Source organism: Alnus glutinosa, chromosome 1 (assembly GCF_958979055.1).
Source record: "Alnus glutinosa chromosome 1, dhAlnGlut1.1, whole genome shotgun sequence".
NCBI lineage: Eukaryota > Viridiplantae > Streptophyta > Magnoliopsida > Fagales > Betulaceae > Alnus > Alnus glutinosa.
This window is the reverse complement of record NC_084886.1, coordinates 43,375,984-43,400,684: the sequence shown is the minus strand read 5'-3', so window position 1 is coordinate 43,400,684 and position 24,701 is coordinate 43,375,984. Positions and strand designations below refer to the sequence as shown.

General features: G+C 37.8%; 1 protein-coding gene across 3 annotated transcripts; it reads right to left on the bottom strand.

The window, feature by feature from the left end:
• On the bottom strand, positions 1-22,533 carry LOC133882979 (E3 ubiquitin-protein ligase UPL6). 3 transcript variants are annotated; one of them, XM_062322184.1, is made up of 26 exons: positions 22,071-22,533; positions 16,106-16,209; positions 15,787-15,911; positions 15,529-15,640; positions 15,036-15,216; positions 13,647-13,829; positions 13,139-13,321; positions 12,814-12,895; positions 11,514-11,632; positions 11,095-11,396; positions 10,821-10,917; positions 10,368-10,511; positions 10,040-10,123; positions 9,856-9,942; positions 9,497-9,637; positions 9,222-9,347; positions 8,476-8,574; positions 8,026-8,093; positions 6,281-6,347; positions 3,603-3,773; positions 3,417-3,506; positions 2,219-2,299; positions 1,911-1,984; positions 1,713-1,784; positions 1,469-1,558; positions 1-626 (listed from the first exon to the last, which is right to left on the bottom strand). In XM_062322184.1, the coding sequence occupies exons 1-26, from the start codon at positions 22,227-22,229 to the stop codon at positions 560-562; spliced, it is 3,108 nt and encodes a 1,035-aa protein (XP_062178168.1). In that variant the 5' UTR covers positions 22,230-22,533; the 3' UTR covers positions 1-559. The 3 variants fall into 3 exon arrangements, with proteins under 3 accessions (XP_062178168.1, XP_062178167.1, XP_062178169.1); XM_062322183.1 differs by having other exon boundaries at positions 15,784-15,911; positions 22,071-22,532; XM_062322185.1 differs by having other exon boundaries at positions 15,784-15,911; positions 16,106-16,203; positions 22,071-22,532.
• Positions 22,534-24,701: the final 2,168 nt, after the last annotated feature.

Sequence of the window (24,701 nt, the reverse complement as noted above, 5' to 3'; positions counted from 1 at the left end):
TTTTGTAGGGACGAATATCATATCATAGCCGCTTAATTCTAGCGAATATCTAAACTCCAGTAAGCATATCAGAAATATGCTACCACTTAAATTCCTTATCATTTATACATTATTAAATATGTAAAGATTGGGATGGGGAGAAGAGGGGGGGGGGGGGGGGGGGGGGGGGAAATGATGAGACCCAGTACTGCTAAGCATTGTTTCATCTACAAAGACCTACTTTTACATGTATAAGCGAATTTATATAAGATTTTTACAGTCTACAAAATGATCACATTGACAAGACCAATTACCAACGGCCATGACTGCATGTATCTATTTTGTAGATGATCTCACATATGTACATTTTAAATTCAAAAGCAGGTTGGCCGGAAATTATACTTTAAAGGCCATTTTAATTGGCCTCTCCTCAGCCCTTTATGATCTTCTTACTCTCCCATGCTTTGATGGTCAATGAAACTTCCAGGCGCGAAGAGACATAAAAACCAAAAACACGGATTAAACTTATCTGACGACAGATTTCTACACTTAACATACAATCGCATAGCTGGTAGGTCAATCAGCTCAAATCAAAACCAGCATCTGCATTTATAGCATAAAGCAACTTCATTTCCAGTTGCTCTTTGCTGTAAAAGGAAAAACATCATAAGCGAATGAATAATGTTCAACAAAAAAAAAATGATGTCAGAAATAATTGACAACAGTTAACAAGAGCAAAAAAAATGAAACAAAGTAAACAGATCATAAAATTTTCACTGTACTCAGACTGATCGTGGTTTAAGGTAATAACATAACTTAAGAGCCAAACCAACCGAAGTATGCAGCTCATTAAGTGAGAAAAAATCAAATAGAAGTCATCATTTTTTTTTTGGCAAAATGATGAGAACTTTTCACAGCAGGATTTTAAAAGCTCAGGTATCAATCCACAAACGAGAGAAAATTTTCAAAAGATGAGACACTTCGTATGCCTAAATTTCTAGCAAAATATGTATCCTTCAAAAAAAAAAAAAAAAGATTTTGTCCAGTGCTCCATGGTCCTCCCATGGGATATGCTTCCATCATTATTCAATCACACATGACAAATCGAAAATTAAAACCAACAGAATCAATTTGTTAAATTGATGTACTGGCATGATTGCACTTAACAAGGAAGGCCAACAACTTGCAACCTAGAATTTTTGGGTGAGGTGTCAAATTCTGCCCCGGAAAGTACCATATTGATATAGTACACTGCTCTTTTTCTTTTTCCATTTGTTCCATTTTGATGGTTATCTTCTGCAAGCGGGATCTTTAGAATAAAATCTAAAACTTTTTCTCTGATAGCTAAATAGAACTACCTATGCACACTAGACTGAACCCACGACCTTGCTCTCCACACCTTGTTTATGGGAGAGGAGATATATTTGGACACAAAATCATGCCAGAACCTCACTCTATTTCAAAAAAGGAAATTAGGACTGGGACAAACCTTCTGTATGGCGGAAGCTTTAAAAGATTCATACAAGTAGCTGACGTCGGTAGCCGGTCAAGAGCCTCCTCAGCAGCATTACCAGCAGCCCTACAATAAGAGAGACCAACAAACTGTAAAACTAGAGAGAGAGAGAGAGAGAGAAGATATGGGGAAACGATTTAGTAGACACACTCCTGAAGCCATTTGACTAAGATCAACCACAATAAATACTCTTATCAAATTAAAATTGGTATAACTATACCTTTGTATGCAAAATAAAGGCTCAAGATATCTGAAACCAAGAAGGGGTCCTCGAGAGCATCCAGTCACAAACCTGGAAAAATTCACTCGTGTTATTATCCTTTCAGATATCCATTTTGTTTAGCTGACTAAACACTAATAACTAAAGCAGCCTACATAAATAAACAGTAGAGATGTGATGATAAATGATATAACTCACTTCAAAAATTTCTTTTGGTTTTCCAATGAAAAGCTTTTGAGAACTTCCCAGAACATCTCTATTACGTAATGATCCTGTAGAGAAGAAAATAATGAAAATTAAGTACTTTAATGAAGGAAAAAGAGCAGAAGGCAGTATTTGTGTAGTGATCGCTAAGTTCACCTCAGACAAGATCCACTGGGAGAATACGTATAAGACATTTTCACCAAAAAGACACATTATCGAATACAACAAAATTTATTTTATTATCCCATACATTTACTGCACAGCCAGGGGAAGGGCGGGGAGGAGAAGAAAAAAGAACTTACTTTATGATAGCCACCTGCATAATTAGTGTTCAATCGTATATCATCAACATCCAAGCTGTCGAGTGAACCTGATATCAGAAGCTGTAAAAAAATTGAAAGGAAAAAACGAAAATATGTGTCAAAGAAGTGGGAAGCAAGGATCAATAAATATCGATCATGTTTCCAAAAGAAAAAAATGTTATATTGCAGGTTGCAACATCATGCACTTGCACTCAAGTGAAACGTGCATTGCTATCATAGGTGATAACGTTTTGAAATGCATTTAAGTAGTTAAAAAATGAACCATCTTCCTGGATTGATGAAAACGAGTGGCAGGTAACCATGATTTTTCATCTAAATAATGAGATGACAGAAAAACATTTAAGAAATCATCAATAAGAATATTAATTAAGACATACAACAGCATGAAACACATCATTTGAAATTTTGATACTACAATTATTTCCTACTAAGACTGGAACCACAGAATAGAAGGTAAAAGATTTAAACGAGTCTCCATCTGCTTGAACTATGATATGACGTAGAAGAATCTGGATAACTCAATTCCAGGCACAATCATCATAGATTCTTAATTGGACTGTATACACTACTTATGAGCAGGACACATCTCGCCATGGGTGCTCCCATACAATGGGAAAGGAAGCATTGACTAGCAGAGGAAAAAAGAAACGAATCTAAGCATGTTAATGGTCCAGAAGAAACAATGTCTTTTTTTTAATGAGTAAATCTAGTCTTATTGAAAGCGTAAGGCACTCCTAAGTACACTAGAAATATACAAAAAGGAAACAGCTAACTAGGAAGAGAAAAACGAATAAAGATATCAACAAAACTAAGCGACAAATGGGACAAAAAAGCCACCGTCCAAAGATACAGAGTATGAAAGAATGAAGCTAAAATATCCTCCACGAAACTCTCCACGTCCTCGAAATACCTAAGATTTCTTTCTAAAAGAAACATTGTACCAGAAGCATCATACATTATAGAGTAACCAGGGAAAAATACTTGAGTCCCCAGATCAACCATTGATGCACAGCTTCACATTTATTATCTACCATTTTCTCAGATTGTAATGCAATAACCAAGAATGATTTGATCTATAGATCCCCTCAAAAGCACTGCCAAGCAAGAAGCAAACAATGTGATAACAGTTTCATGCAGCAAAGCATAACTTACGAAGCCTGGAAGTGGACAATAGTACCTGAAGTTCATGCTCGTTAAACATATCAATCCAATCTTTCTGTATAAGCAGCTGAAACCCCCTCAAGAAATGAGAACTTTGTTGACGTATCTGAAAGCAATATTATTAATCATGTCAAAACAATATGAAAGAAGATACACTCCTGGATGAAACTTAAAGGAACTAATGACAGTACATTAAAAATACCTGAAAATTCAAACGGTGATTGGCTACAAGATGAATAAATGTAATAACGTTCTCATTAGAAACACGCAAGTTTTTTCCTCCTGGAAGCAGCTCTTCTTCTGTTTGCTCTCCATATTCATTATTGACAATAACAAAGTACAGTTCTAACTGTGCAATGTCACCTTCATAATGCTGTAGATCGCAGTAAATGGGACAAGAAAAAATAAATGAGAGCTTCAGGTTAGAATAACCACCTAGGGCAATATAAACATCCCTTCAATTTTCCCTATGAACCAAAGATAGGCCCGCTCCCACCAAATGAAAGAAAAGGAAAGAAAAGGAAAATGGCGGGTGCGGGGGTGGGGGTGGGGGTGGGGGTGGGGAGAGAAAAAGAAAGAAAGAAAATGAAGCTGAAAGAACTTCTGCATGCAATACTGGTAGGTTCATCACAAATTGCTATTAGACACAAGATGGACTTATCCCTTCTTTACTAAAGAGAGCCCAAAAAAATTAAAAACAAGGTTTCGATGCAAATGAAAACCTATATTTTTTTGATGAATACAAATGAAAACCTATATGCCCTTGAGAAAAGCAGAGATTGGCAACCCTAAAGTGGATATCATATGAATGACAACAAAGGGAAAAAAATAATAATAATAATATCAGGCATTAGCCTTTTCATATCAAAAGCAGTGATGCAAAAACAAAAGTAAAACCTAAGAATTTTTTTTTGATAAGTGCAAATTTTATAAATAACAGTGTAAGGCGCTCCTAGTGCACACGAAGTATACGAGAAACAAACACCTCAAAGCCGACCCGCCCCAAACAACATCCCACATAACAATCCAAACCCCTAAGCCCCTAAAACTCTCAACCCACAAGCTTATCCTCCCGAATATGCTCCTCATCAAGGGCTGAGAGGAAAGCCACAGTCTTATCCCCTTGCCCCTTGGACCCGAACCCCACTATGGAACAGAACAAAGACCACTCCAAAGGAGAGAAGGGCTGGACACCACCCTCAGACTAAACCACCTAAGGAGCATAAAGCAACGAGCTAGAGAAGTGGGACGACGCAAAATCACCGCGATTTGCCAGAAAAGGAGAGGACTAGCTTGACTTGAGAAACCCCCGCCTGAGAAAGCCCACATCATCGTGCTCTCCTTAACCCACAACCAACTTTGGCTTCCTCATGTCCTTGCATTTGCGCCTATATTGAATCAGAGTCTTAGGCGCGGAATCTTCCAAGGATAATTTTGGAGGAACCCTACCTTCCGACGAACCCACCTCAAGCGAAAATTGAGAAAGAGAAAACCCTGAACCAGCAGAACCTAAAGTAGAACCAGCAATGGCGCGTGTAGGTGCGTCCCACTAGCTTCCAACTTCAGATCGCCATATTCTCTCTTCCTCTTTTCTTCATATAGCTAGGCTTGTTTTTTCCCCCATTATTTTTTGGGTTTGTCCTCCGTGATGCGGTTTTTTGGAGCTTGACACTTGAGGCCAGTCATGGAGCGCAGATTTGTAGTGGAAGCTAAAGATTTCTTTTTTTTTGGGTGAAGTTTGGTATATCAGATCTTCGTTTGAAGGAAAAAAGGAAGTCTTTCTCAGGGGTGGTGGTTTTGGGCTCATTGTGTTCTACTTGGTTGGTGGCCACGGTGAAGGAGGCGCTAAAGTCGCCGGGGGTTGAGGACTTTGTTAAGTCTTTTCGGGAGGATTCAAAGGTGTTGATTGTTCGGAGAGGTAGAAATCAGGTCGAGAGGTTTCTGGAGGTGGCCTCTTTCGCAATTGGTGGCTGGAAAGGGTTTATTTGGCTCCCTGAGGGTCGAGAAGGGCGGGGTTGGAGGCGAGTTGCGGGTGAGCTTAGAAAGATGGTGGCGTTTCTGGAATCAGCGTCTGGGTCGATGGTGGTCTCAAAGGGTTCTTTGAAGGGGAAGGAGTTGCAGAATTCCTCCGGTGGGCATTCTTTTGGGGTTAGCCTTGAGAAGGATGGGGTGATTTCGTCTTAAGCAGAGGTGGTGCGTGGGACGGTTGGTTCTTCTGTTAAGATCTTGGCAACGCTGGTGCCGATGGCGGAGATGTGCAAGTTGGATCTGCTGCCGGTGTCGCTGTTTAGAGAAGAAGAGGATATGAGAGTGGTGGTGAATTGCTTTGATTTGAAGGAGAAGTCATCGGGGTTAATGGAGAAGAAACAGAAGATCGGAGTCATGGAGGCGGCAAAGTTCGGAAGATGAAGCTGGAGTATCCTAGATTTTGGAAGGAGCTTCTCGAGCTCCTAAGGTCAGACTTGGACTGGGTTTCAACGATCGTGGCCTAGTTTTTTGGGCTAGGTCTGAAGCCCAAACTCTCTCTAGGTGTCAGGAGTGCTCGGGTTGGGTTTAAGCCCATCTTGAAGAAGGCTTTATAACATCAAAATATCATAAAAAGGTCCCAACTAACACTGTAAAGAATGCCATTGAATTCCTTGGGGCAATGGTCTACGTATGGAAATAGCTTGACCCACTACAAGGGCCTTATCCATTTTCAAGACCAAAGATCACTAGTTCATAAGCTGGAAGCAAACCATAAACTAAAAAGCACAAGTTATCCACGAAATTAATAGTGATACAAGAAGCATTGTTTTCTTCTCTCCGATTAGCATGTGAGACAAATTTAATATAAGCCAAGACAGATAAAGATATAGAGGGAAGATGAAGAAACATTACCTTTAAGAAAATAAGGTGGCGATACAATTCTGGGTCCAATGAAGGCAAGTCATTCAAATAATTGTGCCTGATCAATAAACAAATAGTATATGTAAGATATGATACTGCGGTGAAAACATTAGAGATTCCCTATATGTATTCTACTAATTACACTTCTTACTGCTACTGAATCTCTGAAATTACTACACAGCCAGTATAGTGCACATTGGTGCTTTCATCAGTTTTTATTTTTTATTTTTTGAGATGTTCACAGGATATACATTTAAGAAATAGAATACCAATCTTTCTTTGAAAATACAAGATATAAATGTAACCGAGCTCAGCCAAGCCGACCCTAAGGATGCTTGGGCTTTGCATAAAAGAGGAAATTGAGCTTTTATACACGAGCTTGTGGTTCATTGCATGCTCGCCAGACTGGTGTACGGCTCAACAGGCCTTCAAAGTTTTAAGGAGGCCCAGCATTTTTCAAGGCCAACACGCATTAAAGCATGTAAAAGGGAGGAGTTGCAGGCTTCATTTATAACCAGCAAACTCCCCCAACCATCTCATACACTCAATGTGGGGCTAGTATTTGTAGTTGCGAGAAACAGAGGGTGCCTCATGGCAAAATAAAACCACCAGCGTCCCTTGTGAAAGTCTTCCTATAAAACAAAGACATCTCCCTCTTTACACCTTGTGGCCTCATCAAGTTGGACTCAGAAGCTCACGAGTTGAGCACCATGGTGCACAAGCTTGCTTCATTTAATGTGTAGTTTGGGCTTAGGCTTGGTTCATTTGGCACAACAAGTAGGCCAAACCGAGCCTTTGACCATGTCTCACAATAGCACTGACAAAATGAGCAGGAGCATATATGCACTAATGGGGATGGGGAACAGGTGGGCCCAAATCAGATTAACCAAAATCTCCAGGGCTGGAAATCCACATTAGCAAGGCTTTTGGTCAAGTATAAAGTAAAGCAATCCTAAAAACATTGGCTATGGTTTTATACATCTGGTTGTCATTTTGGCATGAATCTTCAATATGAAAAGTGGTTCCTATCAAATTTCTTCAACTGATATATAGCCACATCTGCACCAGTTTTTATCCATCATTTCATGCCTCTAGTCTTTCAGACAAGCAAATGGCGCATCATAGTGATGGATCAGTGTTGTATGTGCAAGAAGAGTGGGGAGACTATAGATCATCTTCTTCTTTATTGTGAAGTGGCTAGAGATTTGTCATTTGTAGGTTTTGATCTTCCCTCTTTTTGGTTTGGAGTGGGTTATGCCTCAAAGGGTGGTGGAGTTGTTCACTTGCTAGAAAGGTTAGTTGGGAAGCCGTTGTAGATTAGAAGCCAGAAGTTTGGTTCCTTTGTGCTTAATGTGGTACATTTGGAGAGAGTAGCTCGGAACTTCAAAGATTGTGAGAGAATGGTGTTAGAGTTAAAAGCTATTATGTTCAAATCTCTCTATGTTGGATGGAGGATTACAACATTTCTTGCTTTTTTAATTTTCAGAATTTTTGAATGCCTTCTTACTTTCCCTAATTGAGGGTCTCTATTGTCTTCTTCATGTGTACTTGCATTGCATCCCTTTGAACTTTTTAATTAAATTGATTTACTTATCAAAAAAATACGCTTCCATACGAACTTAGGTTAAGCATAAGTAATTTCGATTTGCACAGATCAAGTGCAGATTGGCAAAAAAATTAAAAAGGTGAACAAACTACTGAAATGGATAGAGCAGGAAGTCTTTCTGAAACCTTACTTCTGCTTTAATTTGCTCAAGAAGAATGTTGCAAATGGTATATCAACAAGAATCCCTTCAAACATAGCCTACAAGAAGAAGAGTAACATCGTTTTGCATCAGGAAGAACAGAAAAAAATTAGCACAAAGACAAATTAGAATCATCCCAAACTTAAATGGCTTTAAATTAGAAGGATGAAAGCAAACTCATTTAGCAGCCCGTTATGTGAGACACAAATGCTAATCCTAATAGCATTTTACTCCTGCTCTGGAGATGCAAGGATAGAGTAACCTTACTGCTAATAAAAGAACTCAATTTATGTTATTCATGTCATTTGCCTGCTTCATATAGGATGTGGCACATGGGTAAAGACACCAATAGTACCGCATGCTCTTCGAGCTTCAACAAATCAAATGCAGGGCCATACTATACAACAGGAAGAAGCTGACTAGTAATAAAACACATCTTACCTTCGCAAGAAGAGTTCCAAGAAAATGGAAAAACTGGAGATGCTGTTCATGAATCATTCCAGACCCAGGATTAGGGTAGAGCAGGTGATCAGCTGTTGCCTGGATATTCCAAGCCAATAGAGAATCAGTGGAACTAACGGCACATATTTACAACCATGAAAAATGAGTAGACATCAATAAGTATCTAGCATACAAATTCTTAAAGTTGGCCATGAGATAATTCAAAAGCTTTGACCAATGAGCCATAGCATCAGACCAGCTGTGTTGGCTTTAAATGAATGTCTCCCAGATTGTGTTGTGGGACTCGATAAAAAATTGAGTTTTTCAATAAGGTTTGGTACGACTTGGGGTGTTTGGCTGCTCAACTTCTGGCTATATTCTTTCCTCTCTTTTTTTTCCCAGTAACTACCAATGCTTCTTTAATGCTCCATTTGGTTGTCTACCAGGAAAGCAATTACTAGGCAAACTGGAGTAAAAAGAAAATATAAGCTTGATTTTCCATAACCAGTTGGTTTACAAGAATTTGAGGGAATATGATCTTAGTTTTCCCCTGACGCGTGACAAGATTTGAGGAAAAATGTTTTGCTGCAAGAAAACTGTTACTGGTGGGATTCTACATCTTTTCCTAACCACCAAAAACACAAGAAAAGTGAGTGAAAACAAGTAATTTTTCTTTTCCTTTCACACCAATCAAAACATGCGTTAATGTTGGAGGTATTGACTCATATTGGGCACTAAAATATGACCTTAAACAAACCATACTGAACATCAAAAGCTGCTCGAGTAATGTTCTCCATGAAATCCTTGAAAATTCCACCACCATCAATACCAGCCTCCTCAACTCCAAATTCATTGACGAACGTCACACGAATCTGCAAGTAAACAGCCAACATCAATTATTCAGGTATTAAAATAAAAATAACCTATTGCCATCTTCAGGTAAAAACAACAAAGGGGCAGAGAATAATTTTCAGAACTACAAATAGGAAGCATGAATGCACAAACACACAAAGGGGCATACCACTCCTCGAAGATCATCTTCAGACAATGCACTCATCTGATTATAGGCATCTTCTAGAATATGATCCCTTCGTATTCTAAATCGGTTTCTAGTAAAAACAGAATGAGATCCATGTCTTTGCCGAACTGCTGTTAACTGTGACTGGTAAATGGATTGAAAGAAAATAGTTACAAAAATGGAAGAATTGATTGCTATCTAAATTATTTCATTCACTAGCCTCAAAAACAAATAATTTATTTATACAAAAAAAAAAAAAGGGAACTTCAAAAAATGGCTGTTGACAACACTCACAGTCAATTGTATTACTCACAGTTAATGACATTCTAGCTTAAAACTGTGTAAAGAGTTAAACCACTTACAGTGAATATTTTAACCCTGCTTGTGAATGGTACCAAGAAAGGAGCTTGCTTCAATATGTCATTTGCTCGGGTGTTTTCTATTACAGCCTGCAAAAAAAAACAAAAACAAAAAAAGATGTTTGAACGAGCAGAACTAGAGACTTTTGGTTCTAGGATCCTAAAGATCCAACATAGAAGCTATTACCTGAGAAATAAAAAACTCATTAACACCATCAGCATGAAAGTCACTAGGGGATGTAAACTGTCGTCTATTGTTCCAATCTTGCAACTACGACAATAGTTTATACAAGTTAGAGGTACAAAACAGAGCATGACACTATGTATATCATTGTTTTGATCAAATGAATCTTAACTATTCTTTTCCATTAATGAAGAATAACAAAGCTCTTATGACACATACAAAGACCAGAATAGTATGGAAAGCCACAAAACGTCATATGAAGACTTGTAAATAGCAAAAAGGATTTATCAAACAAGAAAATAGAAATACAAGAAGTCATGCTTAAGTGTACCTGTGAGAGGAGCTCAGAGGCTACAATGCTAACCCTTTCTTGAATGAATTCCTCAGGATGTCTCTTATTAGAAGAGGTGCTGGGGGCAGATTTCAGGGAATTAGCTGGTGTTGTAGGATTGACCCATAGAAGCTGCCAAAGGGCCTGAAAAAAATAGCACAGCGCATATTACGTCTTTTTTAAAATTATCAAATATCTAATACTACCATTTATCACTGAGAAACAAATAGGTGGCCTCCACACTACTACTGATCATGGTTACCATATCTATAAAAGACAACCAATTCTAGATCTATAACTGCTGGTTACATACAAAAAAATACCACCATCTTGCCAACGGATAGATAGATTTGAAAATAATCCAGATCCAAAAGTTTCTTTCAGGAACAAGTTTATAAAGTAGTTGACATTTCCTTTCAGGTGCCTTTAGATTCAGATTTTCCAACAAGTTACCTGTCTTAGAATAATGATAAGACATCTAATGTCCTTCAATGATAGTGGCTTCTCATGGTCATAGAACTCCTCATTATCAACTATTGTAAGCATGTGCCTGGTCAACCACAAGACAGGTTAGACCGGTTAGTTAAACTTGTATCAACCTCAGAAAAATTAACACCAAATCAAATACAAAATAAATAAATAAAAGAGTGAAGTACGGATAGATAACTGCACATCAAGATAACCACCGTATTACGTGAAACTACCAAAATCAAACAAGGGGTCTTACTTGTAAACAGGACAGAAAACAGAGAGGGGTAATAGCCAACCAGGTGCATCTCCCGGCAGATACGCTAACTGCTGTGACAAGGATGACCATTTCTGATTCTCATGGCACCGCTTCATAAAATTCCAAAGCACAGGAACAAGTTCAGTTCTGTAAGCTAGAACTGTCATGATCCGCTCAAGAGGCAAAGTGTTGAAAGTGACATGCAGAAAAGCACAAGCTGCACCAACAGCTTGCACCTCTTTATCATCTGGTCCATCATCTGAACTACTGGCAAATGGAATTCCTCCAAATAACAAATTTGTCTGCACCAAAAGCGGAAAAAAAAATTCCAAGTTTTTTTACATAAAGAAGTAACAACTGTTTTGATTAATGTAAAAACTTCACTTTGGAGACAATTATGAAGTATTACGACCGCATACCAATTGCAGAAGAAAGCGGGGTTCTATAGCATTGCATATCTGTTGTTCCAAATCCCTATTCAAGGTTATTTCTGTTACTTCATCATCTGCAGTTGAATCATCCTCAACCAGCATGGAACCTGAAGTGAACATGTATATTTCAAATCAATCATTTTCTAAGAAATTATGAAAGGTAATACAATTTTTTTTTTTTATAAATAATCGAAATATCATTAAAAGCAAAAGGCACAATTTGGGTACACAAGAGTATATAAGAGAAACACTTAGCTAGAAGGAGAAAAAAGAATAAGAAAATCATGAAAGCTAAGCACAAAGGGAGCTAAAAAAACACAGCTATCCAAATATAAAGAGTATTAAAAAATAATGATATAAGCTCCGCCAACATCCACTCGCGGTACTTGAAACTTCTATCATTGTGTTCTCTTCAGAGACACCCCAAGAGACAAGAAGGCACTATCTTCCACACAGTAGCACTTTGAGAGCTACCACTACTCCACTAACAAGCATACAAATCAGCTACTCTTCTATGCATAACCCAAGAAAGCTCAAAACAACTGAAACATGCACTCCATAATGCACAAACTACCATACAATGGAGAAGAAGATGGTCCACGGACTTCCCATCCCCCTTGCAAATACAACACCTATCAACCACAACAACATGCATCTTCCTAAGATTGTCCATAGTAAGAATCTTTCCTAAGGCCACTGACCAAGCAAAAAAAAGCCGCTCTCAAAGGAACCTTGGTCCGCCAAATACTCTTTCAAGGAAAATGAATGACACTAATACAAACAAGGATATTGTAGAAGGAGCTAACAACGAACAACTCTTTTTTAGAGAGGGTCCACCATAGCTTGTCTTCACCTTTCCGCCTTACTCTGAGTACAACAAATTGAAAAATGAGACAAAGACATACACCTCCTAATCATAAGCCCCGCTCTAAGAAAACTTACGTTCCACTTATTGGAACCACCAGAAAGGCTCCAAGTGAGCCACTATGGAAGCATTCTCCACACCACAGATTATGCCAGAAACTAACCTTAGCGCCATCTCCCACATCAATATCACTTGCACAAGGTTTATAATTAAATGGTAATTTGTGAATGAAACTGAGAAACTTTAATAAAAAGAAATCCTATGCAAAACTTATAACAACGAGAAGAGGAAAAAAAAAAAAAAAGAAGAAGAAGAAGAAGAGAGGATCACTTTATAGCTTTCTGGCTTGAATACTCGTGGCAAGTATCAAGTCATAGGGTTGTAAGGAGAGAAACTCAAGCACATAATAAGGAAGAGCCATACTTTCTTTACTTTCTCTACTAGATGATTTCAAAGAAGGAAGTGCCTCCAACAAAAACGTTGTAACAGCAGCAAGATCTACAGCCTGATTATGTTAAAAAGCAGAAATAAAAATTAGTTTCAAAACGTAATAGAATCACTGCACAACTTGATCATGTCAAAGAACAGCCTGACTTAATTCAAAATCTAATAAAATTAGTGCATAGAATCCAATCTCTTGAAGGAAAACAAATATAAAAACTTAGCAATGCTCAAAAATTCTTGACCAGTTTCATTCTTACTAAAGTACCAAGGTCACTGTTAGTAACAATTTGTAACATTTTCATACCATTTCAAATGAGCAGTTAGGCTGAGATAAAGCAACTCCAGCAGTTTCTAAAATATTCCCAAGAAGGCAGGCATAACCAGGATATTCAGCGGATATATCATTCGGAAGTATGTTAGCTCGATTTTGCACACAAAATGCCATCTGATGAATATAATGTTGGCTTAGGCCCCTTCTTGCAAAAACCTAGATGGCAAAAGATCACTCAAATTAGAATAAACAACAAACCTTGACAATAATTAAACACACAAAAAAAAAAAAAAAAGAAGAAGAAGAAGAAGAAGAAGAAGAGGAGAGAAGAAAGAAAGAAAGAAAGAAAGAAGAGCAGTCACGCAGCATAAATAAAAAATAAACTGGGAACAGGTATTTGTTACATTAAGCAGAAACAAGGGAGTTGACTTCAGAAATAACTCAGTGGCTCTTGAGCACTTATGCCGCCACAAGATTCCAGATGAAGTTAAAAATAAAAACTCTGTAGTCCTACCAAGAGGATGATTTAGAAAATTGCTACCTCTCTTAAATATGGGAGAAGCTGCCACAGGAAAGGAATTGTAAGAATCTGGGATGAGAAACTCCATCGTGGATCAACATTTGTACAAGTGCATGGCTTCTGGCCAATGTGAGGAATTATAAGGGCAAGAACACGCTCCAGTGATGAAACTATCCCAGTTGAAGCACCAGTCTTAATATTTTCCTGCACCACACCAAGAAGGTAGTTTCACATATGTGGATGTGTTATGGAAGGACCAAATAGTATGAAAGAACAATTTCTAGAAACACGTCACCATTGAACACTTCCCTGGATCATTCAAACCCTTGACGTTTAAGGAAATAATCTTCAAATTCATAACAGTACTGAAGAAGCCCAATAACAGTCCTCCCTTCCCTTCTTCTCAAACCATCCCTCCTTGTATCATAATTGACAGGAGAGGTCAAAATTTTTAACCCTTTTTAACTCCACTGGTGTTATGGCTCAGCACTCTAGGCTTGCCTTCAGATATTGCAAATTCCTTCTACTTTCTATTGCAGCAAATATCTTCATAGCTTGTTCCTGAAGAACTTCAATTGAAACAGCTAGGAATTTATTAAAAAATTTCACACATCTCATAACCCAATCCGATATCTCCTCCCCTGACTCCTCACCACCTCCTGTACCACCTTCACGTTGAATTTCTGAGTCAATCCTAATCAAAGGTTCACAACTGCTGGGGTTCAAGTAAGCAACTTCATCAAACAGAAACAACTCTCTATCTATACTCTTCTCAGCCAATTATCCACCACAAGTGCCTCAATAAAAGGTAAAAATATTCTGTCATCATTGTCCACTACAGCTGACTCATTACTAAGAACCAAAATGCTTCCCTTCTTCACCCTCACTGCAATCAAATCTCTCCATATCTACCAACACAAACATTGTCCCCCCCCCCCCCCCCCAAAACACTAATCCAGATTAGAATTGTGAATAGACTTGGTTTTCAAATCCCCAGATGCAAAATTTGTTAAAATTGGAAACAGTCCCAATTAGTTATTGAATACCAAGTTCTCAAGTCCACATTTACACGAACATCACTGAACGACATATCTATTTCGGAGAAAAAAAAAAACAGTAAGGCCAAAGAAGGAGCCCTTACAATACTCTCTTTTTTAAGGAGCCCTTACAATACTGTTGGAGTGTCAGGTCACAGAAAACTTAAATATAATGGATTTCAGCATACTTTTACAATCATGAAAACTTTCACTTGTAGTGTTAAGATACACATCTTAACACCCTATCACAACTACATAGGATTAATTACCCAGACCCTTTCTTTTGCCATTCAACTAAATTCCCGACAACAACCTTTTTCCTTGAAGAAAATGAAAACCACAAAGAAAAAAAGTACTGATGTAAGAACCATACCTTCCATGTAAGAGCAATCTCTCTAAACAGAGTGAATGTGTTACTTTGCAAAAGATAGCCAACAATGTTACAAGCCCATGGAAGTTTCAGATCTATCAATATAACTACTGTTTCTAGCAAGAGAGTTGTTGACGTGCTAGATTCCTTGGATGTCATTAATATTTGCTCCTTCAATTGATTTCTGTCCAATAAAAGCTCAATAAGCAACACTTGCTTTAATTAGCAACACAAACAAGGAAGACAAATAAAAAAGTTCTAAGAATATCCCCAAAGGTTTGTATTAAATGCAACTATGTGTCTGCACTCCACAATACCCACACATGAAACCTGCTAGTTCGACAATTGATATACTGATGAAAGCTGGACTTTGCCAGTCATATTGACTCATATGCATACAATTGGCTGTTGCATTCTAAGGATCTGCGTCCTCAGCAAATTGTGATAATTCAAAAATAATTTTTTTTATAAGAAATAATAAATAAATGCAGCGAACCTATTCTGATGCACAGCCTGAATACAAGCATATGCTAGTTGCTTCACTCTGTAGTCCACCAAAGCATGGTTGGATGAATAATCCCTTCCTGCAAAGAGACTCACGGTGTCCCCTGTTGCATGATCAAGAATATGATTAAAATAGAATGGAACCAGAATGGAAGAAGAAATAAAAAGTAGAGTTTATTGCATAACAAAAATCAGTCAAACAACTTGTAAAAGACAACTCTTTGAAAAGGATACTGATTAAAATTACCACCATCATGAACAAATTGCAGAAGTGATCGGCATGTCTCCACAAGGATTGCAAAATCACCAACATTTTTTGCATTAAAGAAAAAAAGTAGATGGCGGAGGAACTCTGAATCCGGGCCAAAACAATGCCTGAATGCACAGAGACAATGGAAAAAAAAAAATCAATTGATCAAGTGGAATAAAAAGATGATGCATGGTTCAAGGAATATCATTGCAGAACATACTAACATATCTAATCAATATTAAGAGAAACTTAGAGGGAAAATTAAACAGATTTGAATTGTACATTGGCTACAATGTTAAACAGGATCCAACACTACTACCTGTCGACATTTTGGCAGTACTTTCCATAGGTTCCATAGAACTCCTCTCGCACCTTAAAATGTTCAGCTTTAACTGCTTTTCTCCCTCTGAAGCATTTCTGTAGCTAGTAATAAGTCAACACTTTGCAAGGGATTGATAAAAAGCATATGAATTGCCCATATAGACAACACTTTCAGTAATCAAAACAATAGCTGCATGTATATTAAACCACTATCTATATTACTATACAAAAAGTAAGCAAATATCAGTTCATGATTTCATATTTGCACAAGCATTCAATAAGATCCATCTTACAGATGTTAGATATAACTAAATCACAAAAGTCCAAGGCTCCAATCTAAAATCAAAACCCAAATAATTTTTTTTTTTTTTTTTTTTTATAAGTAATGTCAATTCATTAATAAAGCGCAAAAGGGCACAACTCTAATACACAAGAAGCATACAAGAATGCCCCTAAAAGGAACAAACAGAAAATAAACTTAAAAATTCTGCATACGTAAAAACATTCAAACTATGATGAGATGCTATCCAAATATATAACTTGTTAAGCACACTTTTCCTTAACTCCACCATCGATGTCTCTACATCTTCAAAGTGTCGCGCATTCCGTTCTCGCCAAATACACCACATTAAACATAACGGAACTAACCGCCAGACTTCCTTAGCTGGACCATACCCACACGACACTCCCCAACTAGTCAACAACTCCAGCACCATTCGTGGCATAACTCATTCTACCCCAAAAAAAGTAAGAATGTAACTCCATAGATCGCGAGCAACTTCGCAATGAAGTAATAGATGTTCAATTGACTCCCCACTCTTTTTACACATACGGCACTACTCAATCACCACAAAATTCCACTTTCGCAGATTGTCATGCGTCAAAATTTTACCTAAATCTGTTATCCATACAAAGAAAGCCACCCTTGCCGGAGCCTTAACACACCAGATACTCTTCCACAGAAATGATGGGCCATCTTTCCTATTTAACACTTCATAATAGGACTTCGCTTCAAATAAACCCCTTTTGAAAAGGTTCCAAACTAACCTATCATCCTCTCCATGTCGAACCGAAATCAAATAAAGCTGAGCGAAGAAAGAAATTACATCTCCATCTCCTAATCCTGTACTGGACGCGTAAAAATAACATTCCACTAAGTAACTCCATTTTGAACATCCAAGTTATCTGCCACCATCGCCTCTTTATTCCTCACAATATTAAACAAAACTGGAAAACATTGCTTCAAAGATCTATCCCCACACCACCAATCATGCCAGAAACTAACATATGACCCATCCTCCACCTCAAAAAAAATAAAGTTGCTAAACTTATCCCACTCCCTCCTAATATGTTTCCACACATCCACTCCAAAAGTACCCAACACCTCTTTTGAACGCCACCCACCCTTTAGACTCTCAAATTTGACGTCAATCACCAATCGCCACAATGCCTCTCTCTCCCTGCAATACCTCCACAACAATTTCCCCAGAAGAGCTCGATTAAATTGGATGAAATTGTGAACTCCCAACCCACCTGAATGCAATGGAGTATAGATCCTGTTCCAATTCACTAAATGAAATTCAGCCTCGTGTCCAATACCACCCCATAGAAAATCCCTTTAAAGTTTATCAAGATGATTAGTCACGCCCAGTGGAATAGGGAATAGCGACAAGTAATACGTAAGAAGGTTGGAAAGAGTACTTTTAAGAATAGTCAACCGACCACCCTTCGACAATTATATTCGCTTCCATCCAACCAACCACCATTCCATTTTCTCAAATATACCAATCCAAATAGACACGGCCTTATAAGAAGCACCCAACGGCAAACCCAAGTATGTCATAGGTAAAGATGCGACCCGACATCCAAGGAGTTGAGTCAACCCTTCAACATCCTCTATCTCACCAATAGAAACAATTTCTGATTTTCCTAAATTAATCATCATTCCTAAATCTGCCTCAAAGCATAAGAAGATACACCGCAAATGTCGAATTTGTTCTTCTTGCGCACCACAAAAAAATCAACGTGTCAGCTGCAAACAGTAAATGATTCACAATTAAATCATCAGAATCCCTAGGTCCCACTGAAAACCCTATCAAATTACCTTAGCATCGGCTCAAAGCCTCCATAACCACCACAGACAACAAAGGTGAAAGTGGATCCCCTTGTCACAACCCACAAGTGCTAGTAAAATAACCCAAAGAACTACAAAATCAAATCCAAGCCCTCCATTTCTCCCCAAAACCACAACGCTGCAGCAAATAGAGCAAAAAGTCCCAATTAACATGATCATATGCATTTTCCAAATCCAACTTACACAGCAGCCAGGATTCCCCTGATCGAATTTGAATATCTAAGCATTCATTAGCAATAAGCACTGAATCCAAGATTTGTCGACCACCAATAAACGCATTATGTGTGTTGGAGATAATCTTGCCCAATACTGGCTTAAACCTGTTTGCGAGAACCTTAGAAATAATCTTATACGTCCCCTACCCCCCCCCCCCCAACCCTACCCCACCCCACCAAACTAATAGGGAAAAAATCTTTCACATCCATAGCACAAGTCTTCTTTGGAATCAGGGAAACAAAAGTAGCATTCAAACTCTTTTCAAATTGACCTCGATTATGAAATTATGCAAAAACAGCCATAAGGTCATTTTTTAAAATTGCCCAACACTTCTAAAAGAAAGCCATTGTCAAGCTGTCTAGACCCAGAGCCTTATCTCCATTCAAATCCCTGATCACATCCCACACCTTCTCCTCAAACTCTCTTTCTAATCAAATACTTTCATCCGCATCAATGGATAGGAAAGATAGACTATCCACCCTTGGCCTCCAAGAAAATTGCTCAAAATACAGTTTGTTGTAATACTAGACTATATGCTCCTGGATCTCCACCAAATTCTTGGACGTTGCACCATTTATATTCAAAGAGTCCACATGATTGAATTTATAATGTGAGTTGGCCACCCTGTGAAAAAAATTTGTGTTCTTGTCCCCCTCCTTTAGCCACAAAGCTCATGATTTCTGTCTCCAGCTCATTTCCTCAAAAAGAAGAGTTTTCTCCAACTCTCTCAATATATCTAGCTTTCGAACCCTTTCGTCCTCCTCTAAGCAACGACTCTCTTCAACTAGGTCCAGCTCTCGGATACCCTCCAATAATTCCTTCTTTTTCTTCCCTACATCACCAAACACTTCATCATTCCATATCTTCAAAGCCTTCAACTTATTAACCAAAACATAACTTGGTAATCCAAAAAACTCAAATGACATCCACCAAGATTTAACCTGATCAACAAAACCATCCGATTTCAGCCACATGTTCTCAAATTTAAAATACTCGTTCCCTCCTCTTGGCACACCACAATCCAACAACAAAGGAAAGTGATCAGATAGAAGTCTTGGCAACCTCCTCTGTGTCACTTCAGGAAATCGTTCTTCCCACTCCAAATACATGATGAGACAGGAATACCTATTTTTTTTTTTTTTTTGGTTTTTAAGCCAAAAAGGAAAAAGGTTACAAGGGATGGATCTTGCCATTCTTGATCCAAAAGGACGAGAGAATGGAAGACCCATCGGGAATGCTTCCGATGAGACAAGAATATCATTTGTATTTGGAAATGATGTAAAACAATATCTCCACTTCAAATGCATCTAGAAGGTCCAATCTGAACTTCATTAACAGGAATGTGAATGTTGTGCTTTATTAAGACTTTTTTAAAATAACTGACAGTTTCTTTTAAAAAATAGAAAAAAGTTCAGATAACGGAATACATGCTTATTTGTCAATGTGGATGCTACCTTCTATGATAAATATATCAGGTTTATATTGCACAGGTCTACTTAGCATTATTTGCCAGACCAAATAAGACTAGAAAAACTTTTCTATCTTTTTCCCTTTCTAAGATGACCGTGCCAGTGTGTGCAAGAGAGAGAAAGCTCCAATAGATGAAAGATTTAAACAAAACACATGCAAAACTCACGGCACTACCACTGCCAGCTATGACCTTTCATTTTCTTTTTTCTTTTTCTTTTTAATAAGTCAACTGTGAGCATTGAATTTGACAATCTATTTTCTCTACTTACATACCATCTCATTACATACACATACATCACACTAAGATTTCCATCCCACAGTTCAACTTTCACACCATTCTTTTCTATTATTCCAACGATTCCTACTCATGCTTCCATTTTTACAATGTGAACAAATCATCATCATCTCCACATCATATCCCATTCCTAGCATAACGAGGAGTTAAAAATAAAACTTGGGGGCACAAGCACCTCGGTGCACCCATATTATTGAATCTTCCCTCTATGTCCAAAACATTGCCACCGCAACAAGTCACCAATGGGGCTCACTAACCAATGCATCCAGCTAACTAACCCAAACAACCATTGCCCCCTAAAATTTTTCACAACGCTTTGTATTAAAAAACAGTCATATTAAAAAACCATGTTATACTCTCTCTTTTTCCACAAAACACTTACCCATTTCAAGCACAATTTAATAAAACAATGAAAATCCAAAACTTACATAGTGGAAGCAATAGAAAAGAGAATCACACATCTCTCTCTTTAACCATTGAATATCACAAGTAAGAAAAACAAAGAAGAGACTCTCCTCTTACTAAAAATAACTCAATTATAACTCAATAATGAAATAAATCCTAGACAGAAATCCTTAAGTTACTAACAGACTCTAAAATGGAAATGAAAGAAATCCTAATAAGGGAAATCCAAAAACTCTCCTTCTACTAAAACAACTCAATAATAAGCTTCATGATAACTCAATAACGAAATAAATCCTAGACAGAAAACCTTAAGAAGTAATTAAATACCATTAAAAAAGTACAAAAGGCGCAACTCATGTACACATGAAGTATACAAGAGGACACCTAACTAGAAAGAAAAAAAAATACCGTCAATAAAATCATGAAAAGGAAGCAAATAAGGAAAGTCTAAAACAGCTGCCCAATGAAAAAGAGTATTGAAGAAGAAAGAATTTAAATCCACCATTGTCTTCTCGCGGTCTTCAAAAATCTTATCATTTCTTTCACTCCAAATACACCACCAAAAAACAGGATAGAAACATCTTCCACACTGTTGCACTTTGGGGATTGCCACTCAACCCCCCGCAACAAGCAAAAAGGTCAACCACTCTTCTAGACATTACCCAAGTTAATCCAGCAAGACTGAAAATAGCACACTCCATAAGGCACTAGCAATCTCACAGTGAAAAAAAAAAAAAAAACAAAAAAGAAGAAGAAGAAGAAGAAGATCCACTCCCCACACCTCTTACACATATAGCTCCAGCCCACCACAATAACATGTCGTCCATGATGAGGATTTTCTCTAGGGCAGCCGACCAACCAAAGAAAACCGCTCTCATTCGTACCTCATTCCGCCATATACACTTCCAAGGGAAGGGAGTACCAACATGGAGGACTAAGACATTATAGAACAACCTAACGTTGAACAACCCTCTTGTGGAAGGGACCCAACAAACTTGTCTTCACCTCCCAGCCCACTCTAGAGCAGTACAACAAATTATCCTTAAGTTACTAAGAGACTCTTAAAAGGCAATCAAATAAATACTAATAAGGGAAAATCCAAAAAGTAAGTTCTAAAAGTTACTATTAAAACCCAAAAAAGGAAATAAACCAAAGCAAAAGAAAAGAAATTCCTAACACTTGGAATTAGGGTGTGACTTGTCCAATTTGTCCTACATCACAAACCGTCAATTCCATTCGTCTCATTTCCGATTCCACGACTTTAATATCACGAATTAAGCTAAGAATGTAGCAAAGATAGCATCAAAATTAAGTCTGGCACGCCCTTTCACACAGTATCTACCAAATTTTCAGCCTTTTATGCTAACAAGCACAATAAATTTGCGAAAAAGCACTAGAATTCGAAGATCGAAAGCACGCGTAAACGTACAAAAAGCCTCGAACCTGAATTCTGAGAGCGGCCGAGTTTTGCTGGCGTTGCCACAAGCGCCGGTTCCGCTCCAACCTCGTCTGCTCCAGAAGCTTCTGCCTATCCCTCTCCTTCGAGCTCCGGCCCCCCAAATCGACTCGCTTCCGAGTCGACGGATCGCCCGAGAAAAACATTCTCTCCCGAGTCGACTCGGCTAACTCTACGCCCTAATTCCTATAACCAAAAAATAAATAAAAAATCTCAAAACTCTAAGAATCGCTTTGTGATTGCTTGGTAGGGAGGGTTTTGATGGAAAAAGTTATCCTAAAATCCAAGGAAAGAGGTAAGTCGGTGAAGCGAACGATGAGCAGGTTTTGTGTGTTTGGTTGTGTGGAAATAGAGAAATGAAAAGAGAGGGATTTTTCTCTCGCTTTCTCGGCTTTGAACTGTGAGAGAAAGGAAGTCGACTAGAGACCAGCGAGCACAAGACTTAGTGAAATCACCTTTCTAAAAGCCTTTTTGACGTATTTAATGAGGTCAGAGAGATTTTCGCCTTTATAAATCAACCTTCGCCTTAATAAGATGCTCCCCGACGGGTTCTGCAGGGGACCCGGACCCTACTAAAAGACCTTACTTAATCGACAAGTTTGATTTGAAAATTCTGTCTGCTGTTTTCGTGATTTGTATGATAAAGAATATTAAAATAATTTACTCTTTTTATTAACATTGTTTAGTCATTCTAATCATTCCTTTTTTTTATTCTAAAATTATTTATTTAAAATATGTACTTTAAGGTCTTTTGAGTTAATGTTTTGGAAAATGGTCCAATACCCCCTGAGCTTTGGTCCTATAATGGAAAATAACTTAAGTTTTTAATTTTGACAATAAAAAATCTACTTCTAATTAAGTTACAAATAGTTCTTTCAGTTTTATTTTCCGTCAAATTTCTGATTCTAAAAGTGTTTGTTGACATTTTTCCATGTAACTATGTCATCATACCACGTATGCATATCATGTTTACAAATTAAAAAATAGGTAAAAAATAAATAAAAATAAACTAGACAGAAAGATGGTGAAAGTAAAGTCCATCGCTCCTCTACAAAATAGACATCCACCCTTCCACCACCCGCAAAGTAGCCCGTGGGGTAAGGGGTGAAAATGGAGCCACTATCCACCTCTACGAGAGTGGAGAACCACTGTTACACAAAGATGGGATGAGTTTTCACCTCAACATATGTGGTTGTGGTTCTTCACCCTTGCAGAGGTGAGTATTGAGGGGTGGCTCCACCCCCACTTTGCAGGAGTGGGAAGGTAAGGTGGAGGTTCACCTTGCAAAGGGGTGGTGTGTGGTTGTGTATGTGTGTGCGCACGCACGTATTTTCAAGCTAATGTGTATATGTTGGAAAATTTGACGGAAAAAACCTGTTAGATAAGTATGATATATCTTGCCAGGGACGGAGTCAGAAAGTATTTTGGGCAGGAGCCAAGCCATCAAGGCATAAATTACAAATATATTAAAATAGGAGTATGGGTCAAAGCATGAATAAGAAATATATAAAAATTGAAGATGAAATAAATATATAAAGACGAAATTAACATCAATTTAGTTTTGACAAAAAAAAATAAATAATAAACAAAAGAAAATATACAAAATATGTATTTCATAATACATTAAATTTTAGTCAAAATACCTATCAAAATGGAACCCATCGTGTTTTTGAATCCCGAAAACCATCTATGATTGAATCTATGCTAATTGTTGCAGCAACTTCTCTTTCAATGTACACCATTAGAGAATCCGTCAAAAACTCGTCTTCAATTTTGTTGCGAAGCCTGGTTTTGACAATATTCATGGCTGAAAATGCTCGTTCTGTAGTTGCGGTAGAAACGGGAAGAGTAACCACAAGTACAATAACTCGAAAAACAAGTTGGTAGATAGTTGATTTTTTAACCAACCATTGGCACAATTCAGAAATATTTGACAATGCTTGGAAACTCGAATGTTGAACTACATTATGCTTATAATGGTTAAGTTTTATTTCCAACTGTTCCTTTTCAAGATCAGTAAAGTCTTGCGGATAAAACTTGTTTACCAACTGACAAATATCATCAATTCTGAAAGATTCACGTGCGGCTCGAGCATCAAGAGCAGAGACGAGAATAAGCAACTCCACTGCATGCTCACTAAATCGGCGATTTTAACTCTTGCAATTGGGAATCTATTGATGCACAAAAAATATCCACTCGATAATGTTGCTCAATTGTAAAGTCCGCTTGTTGATGGCGAGCTCGACCTCGTCTCGCAACATAACGAGCACTCATATATGGGACATCTATATTGCGTTTCTCGCAAAATGACTTCACATTGGTAAGTAAATCATCTCATTTATCATCTCTATATTGTTGGATATATGCTTTAGTGGATGAAACAAGATTCATGGCACTTAAAATATCTTGAGATTTTGATTGCAATTCTTGACATAGATGATCAGTGATCTGCATTGTTTCTTTCATGAGGTGCAAGATGAAGACAAATTCAAATGAAGTCATTACTTGATAAACTGAATCTGCTTCTGCTCGTTGGGAAGAAGTAGTTCCTACATCAATTATTTTAAGAAGAACTTCACAAGCTGGACTAAATATTTTGATCAAGCTAGAAACTGATC

Coding starts and splice junctions, on each gene's coding strand:
- LOC133882979 (XM_062322183.1), bottom strand. CDS start 22,229: ATGTTTTTCTCGGGCGATCCGTCGACTCGGAAGCGAGTCGATTTGGGG. Junction 16,210..22,070: donor CGGCCGCTCTCAGAATTCAG/GTTCGAGGCTTT, acceptor ACTTATTACTAG/CTACAGAAATGCTTCAGAGG. Junction 13,322..13,646: donor TTCTCCCATATTTAAGAGAG/GTAGCAATTTTC, acceptor TTTGCCATCTAG/GTTTTTGCAAGAAGGGGCCT.